This window comes from Corapipo altera, unplaced genomic scaffold, assembly GCF_003945725.1.
Source record: "Corapipo altera isolate COAL_440 unplaced genomic scaffold, ASM394572v1 56, whole genome shotgun sequence".
Taxonomy (NCBI): domain Eukaryota; kingdom Metazoa; phylum Chordata; class Aves; order Passeriformes; family Pipridae; genus Corapipo; species Corapipo altera.
Window position 1 is genome coordinate 1,884,181 of NW_020884896.1, and position 6,052 is coordinate 1,890,232.

At 38.1% G+C, this 6,052-nt stretch overlaps 1 protein-coding gene across 7 annotated transcripts in view; it reads right to left on the reverse strand.

The window, feature by feature from the left end:
* Positions 1-6,052, reverse strand: part of PANK1 (pantothenate kinase 1) — a 35,294-nt gene that overhangs the window by 18,226 nt on the left and 11,016 nt on the right. The window contains exon 1 of one of the 7 annotated variants that reach the window (XM_027647804.1): positions 5,889-5,903. The exons of 5 other annotated variants lie outside the window; for them this stretch is intronic. Coding sequence is in view for 1 of the 2 variants with exons in the window: in XM_027647801.1 (XP_027503602.1) it covers positions 5,889-5,916 (28 nt within the window). In the remaining variant the exon portion in view is untranslated. Of the gene's footprint in view, positions 1-5,888; positions 6,004-6,052 lie in introns of those variants that run through there. One more of the 7 variants, XM_027647801.1, reaches the window with a different exon arrangement.

The window sequence follows — 6,052 nt, forward strand, 5'->3', positions numbered from 1 at the left end:
AGCTTAGTGTGGATGCAACCTTGAAACCATGTGCATAACTGATTTTTCTGCCAGTGAACCTAAAAGCAAACAACTTGGAGCAAAGATATTAATAAGCACACTGTCCTTCCGCATGTGATCACAGATCACTATTAAATTACTCAGCATCAGACTGAAAGAAGTTTAGAGTCTTTTTTTTTCTTACCACAAGGGTCTCAAGCATCATTCTTGTCTGGTTGAGTAATTCAAAAATCACAATTTTTAACACACCCTCCCTGCTCAAAGTCACAATTTTTAACACACCCTCCCTGCTCAAACCAATCCTTGAATGTCAGATGTTTAAAACAGTTATTCCACTCCATTGCTGTATGCCAAATAATTGAACCATCAGTTTCTGCTGCACTTTCCCTAAGGACAAGCCAGGCATAATGCACAAGCAATGAAGTAGCTTGCTTACAGTTCAGTTTTTCTAAGAGCACCTAAGAGCATCTGTTGTAAGGTCTAATTTTTTTTCCATGGTGTACAAGCTGCAAGACACTGAAATTAAGTCTAATTTGCAGTTTGGGAAGATACATCATCCTATGCAGATACATTAGAGCTCCCCGAAATGGGAAGAATTCAAAACAAGTACTTTTAAAACAGGTTTTATTTTAAAGAGGAAAAATATGATACCATAGAGTAACCTGTAAGTCAAACACTTTGGAAGTACAAGGTAAATATTTATGCAAAAGCTCTCTGGTCCACACTGCACAACATTCTAATGCAGTGGAGCTCAGGACGCCAATCCCATTGCGATTTACACAAATCTTTATTTAAGCGACTGAGAACTTTAATTACCTGTCCCACTGGAACAGTAAGTCTCCTCCTCAGATATATCTTAACTAGGCAAGCAGGAAGCTAATTTTAAAAGCAGCATGGTTGGACTATGGGATACAGAATCAGCCCGTAGCTAAGTGTAAGCCAACCTCCAATATTTTTCTTTAAGGGCATAAAATTTGCAACACTCTACCCTGCACCAACAGTTGCTTTAAAGCTGTGGTGTAGCTTTCATCTGTAAGAGAGGGAAAAAGCATTCCATCTTCCTATTCAAACACAAGACCAGCAATAAAAGTGTGAAGTACTAACAGCTGAGAGTTATTCATGAATGACTGCCAAGACATTTAATTTCATATCTTAACATTTTGAGGAGTTGTAACTAAATCATTCACAAAGTATAAGTACTGTAGAAAATAACTATGAAGTTATTTCAAGTCTGTATAGTTCTTGGGATAGCAACATACAATGCTTGTATTTAAAAAGCAAGCAGAAATACTAGGACACTTTTTTTTTTTAGCTTATTTTCTCTAGGGATCTAAGTTCCTTTCATTTTGTTTGTTGTGAGCCAAATGGAGAGCTGCAGAAAGAAAGGAACTTTGCTTTTAGAACAGCGGCAGTTTTCTTCAGCATAAATAAAGAGCCCAAGATCAGTCAGCAAAAACAGGTATTTCAGTTATGCAGAACGGCACCTTAATTTTCTTCACAGCTTTTAGCACCAACTCTCTGTTGGAATCACTTGCAATAAAAACAACAACTATCTTGATTGGTTGACCAATTAGGAAAAAACCCAGGTCTCAAGGTTCCTGAAATTCAGACTGAACTTCACATAACTTCTGTACAACTGGAGTGACAGTAAACACACTTCTGTATTCCAGTCATTATTTTAAAAAAATATTCATTGTATCTTTCGTTACTATCAATATGTTCCAAAACTGAAACACCATCAGTTCTTTTCAGTATCTTGAGATAATTCATCTCAGCTGGTACCTATACACTTCAACTTTCCTGACGCCAGTGAATGAGGTGCTCATGGGAATGTGCAGGCAGACTGGAAGGCGCTCTTGGGCTTTGCTGCCTCTCTGAACACATGGAATAACATGATTCAGAGGCCATCAAAATTATCAGAGCTCCTAGTACTACAACCAGGGGGTATCAAAGAATGAAAAGTATAGATAAGGTCTCCACAGACTTGAAGGAAAATGGGAGAAAAATTGTGGAGGTGGTTTTCTATTGGTTTTGCTTGTTTGGGTTTTTTATTGGTTTGTTTTAAACTGAAAGTCCAGCATTTCATTGATAACCTGAATAAATATCCAGTTTCTTGAATTATAAAAAGCCAGGAAAGCAAGGAGGGGAAAGTAAAATCCATCACACGCACATCTTAGGCTGATTGCAGTTAGTCAAAATTGTATGATTTACTATGAGCAATGAAGACACTGGATATGTTGCAGAAATGCTTTCACAATCTAAAAAATTGCACTTTTTAACTAAAGTTGTCTGATGAGGCTCATGAGCTGATTTTTCTCTTTTCAGGAGTAGGTATGCAACATACCTATAGGATCAACAGAAGTTATTACTGTGGCACAACCAGAACTATTCAACTGTATTGCTACACAGCAGTAAGTCATAAAAAATAACGCCATAAAATCTACTTCTAGGTCCCAGCATCAACATGTTTTCTTAAAAGACTACTATAAATCAAAGACTCTGCTTGTCTTCTTAAGAAAGTGAATTCTCTTTATGTTAATAAACTGTAGGTAAGTGATAACTACTTAATGGTTTGTTACCTTGAGATAAAAATCTGTACTAGTCCAAAATATAGCTAAGAAACATGTGACAATGCAAACAGAAGGTATCTACAGCATTGCATAACTAGGTAATCTGATGCACACCAACAGCTGTGCTATCTGGGGCAAAGGTTCACTCATGAGAAATTCCATGACACATTTTACCTAGTTTCAGCATCAACTCACAAGAGTATGAACCTATCAGGCTATTTCTACAAGGCATTATTACAGTCAGATTTCAACACACTGGATTTTTAAAAATCTTACCATTAGCTTACAATATAAGGATATAAGGAGGGCACGTGGAAGGTAAATATCAAATCACAACATTCTCATCACAGACCAGCAAGAATCAAAGGGAACTCCTAGGTCATCAAGTAACATTTACCCCTATTAAGAGGATAACCAAGGGTAATCCTTTTCATACATTTAAACAACTACCACACAAGGTTAGCTGAATCTTTTTACTCCTCAACTCTTAGAAAGAGGTTGTGCCTGAATCCTTCTGGTTAGAACTTTCTTCTTTCTATCTGGGCCCTAGATTTATTCATGACCAATCTGCAGCAGTTTCTTCTTTGGCCAAAACTGTTTCAGCTTGTATATCTCTCTTACAAGACCTGTATTTCCTCGAATAAGGGACAGTTTCTCTATTTTTTTAATCAGTAATTTGAATGGGGGTATCAATACTCTGATATCTTAGTCATAGATAGATTAGATATCTTAGGTTCATCTGCTTTTCTTTCTGAGCACACCTATGTTGAAATCCTATTACTTCATTTACATTTAATTTGCATTGCTTGACACCAATGGTCTAAGAACTTTTTTAATTGGATCCGGAAGAGGTGAGAGAGCCAAGAACAGTAACAGGGAAAAAAAATCAAGAGACACACATAAAATGGCATAGTATTCTCACAGCTTCTGGAAGCTGATTTTTATTAAAAACAGAAACTGATAACAGTTTACATATCTTTTTCAGTTACTTCTTCCTATTTTAAAAACACATAAAATGGAAGATTTTTTAAATTTTGAACAAAAATAGAATATGTAGTTCAAAAAATTTATTACATTTGCTTAGTAATGGAAGTTTCTTCAAACCTTACAAAGGTAGAGCTAAATAAATCATGTACATGTATCAGGTGAAGCCTTCCAGTTAATCTTGAGCAACAAGGGCTTATTGAATGTCTACCTCCTCACCAGAAGAAAAAAAAACCACAAAAAACACATCACAAAACCCCCCAAACAAAAAAACCCAAACCAACCAAACCCAAAAAAATTCAAACTCAAAAGCACAGAGCTGTTTGTTAAACAGGCACAACCATCCACACATATTGACATAAAACTTATCCACACAAGACTGACACAAGCCTAACACCCCTGACAGTCCATCTAGTTAAACTAAAGGAAAAACAAAGACAAGATTCTCAGCGGAAGTATCACTAGGTGAGTCTTCTCTCACCGCAGGCTTGTCAGCAAAGCACACTGGTTTCACAGGGAATCTTCCCTTCTCAGAAGGGAAAAAGACTTGGGAATATAGAATTCTACCTCACTTTGTCAGAAAGTAAAAACAATCAAGAAAACATAAATAAGGGTTTAAAAGAATAACTGCTACAGAAAGATAGGTTTCATTTGCTGAAATATTGGGAAATGCCAATTATCTCACTATCTTCTCCACCACACAAAGCAAACCCCGCAATCTATACTGAAGTCTCACATGCCATGTGGCAACTGCACTTCATTTTGCAATGTGTCCTTAAGCACAGAACAAACATCTGCAAAGGCCAGGATTAAAAAAACCGAACAAACCAGTAAAATGGTACTGTGTAGTATTCACTAGAGGAGGATGCAGTGGAAAACTATGCAGTACCAGAACAATTTGAATAATAGTTCAAGAATTTTTAAAGCTAGTGACAATGTCCTGTCATAATTTCCTGCACAACTAATAATTTCGAATTTATTCTGGTAAAAAATAAACTATATAAATTAAAAAGTATAATTGCAAGCATTCATGCATTTTAATCAGCAAAGAAAATGCCCACAAAATAGTTCTACAAAGCACTTCCTCACCTGCTGTTTCCATTGTCATTTCATGAAAACCCCACAACTGAAGATTCAGTTGTCATTCATCTTAAGCAATGGAGTCAGTCACCTACAATTTTACTCTGATGGGCTCTTTTTCCCCTCAAGATGGGATGGAAAGCCCAAAATCCTCATTCTTTGACAATCAAGTGATTACATGAATATCTAAAAGCTTTATTCTTTGCTTCAAAATAGGTTTTACTATTATGGAGAGTTTGATATGCAAGTGCTGACTCTCCTTAGTTACACCAAATTAAAATGTAACCTCGTCCAGCTCTGCAGGTTTTGTTGATGAATGAAAACGTGAAGCTGGTCAAAGACTACAAAACCAGTTTGTGACAGAGATTGATCTGGTCATCGATATGTTAAATTTCATAGAGGACTAAATTAACTATCAACAGGTAATGCAAGCACTACATGATTAATCAATCAGAGAACATTCTAAGGGAAAGTGGTATGTGTAGCTGAGCAAAAACATTTAAAGAGCCAGAAAAGGCACTGGCTAATGTGCAGTCCTGCATTAAGCTGCAGCTCTTCAAGGCTGTTTCTGAATATTTTGTTCTGCTTATACAGACAAGTTTTTTAAATGTTCATTTCAAAACAAAGAAAAAAATCCCAGAGTAGCTGAATGCACACTACTTCCTACTGAGTAGAAACATCTTTTTAAGTCTTGGCAGCGGGCAGCTCTGATCCTGACTACCCCTGATTACCCTTTTGGAACATGCTGAATTTTTAAAATTGTTGCCTTTATTTGAAGGGCTAGCAAAGTGAGAGTGCAAAGAAATTCAGTACTTTTTCCATCAGACTGTTTTACTTCTAGAGTTTACTATGGAATTATTCAGTACCTCCACACTTACAAATAAGAAGTTAGCTATGATCAAGTGAAACTATTAATCAACAAGTCGTATAAAATTAGGCATATTACAAATATGGGTGTTTGAATTTCGCAGCCTTAAAACCAAGCCTGCAAATAGACAGCCAGTTCACTAACACCTCCTAAATCAACTAATCAAAAGCCACAGGAGATGCTTCTGAGGAGCATATTACAAATTCAACGTGTTTGCAATATAGTTTTCCCCCCAGTCAGAATAGCTTGCCCTGGGTTCCCAGATCTACTTGTTTCTTAATTCTAACAACGTCTGGAAAACGAGCACCGACTAAGCGCGCAGAGCCTTCCCACGCTCCAGAGCGCCCCGGTCGCCCCCGCCGGGACGCCGGCCCAGCGTTACTTACAGTGCTCCTTGTGCACTATGAGCTTCATGAGCGCGGCGGGGAGGAGATGCCGGCAGGACCCTGGGCGCCGCAGGGCGAAGAGCGGCCGCCCGCCGGCCGGCCGCGTTTGTGCGGGGCCGCCGCTCCCCGCCCGCCGCCGCCCCATTGGCGCAGGGCGGGCCCGG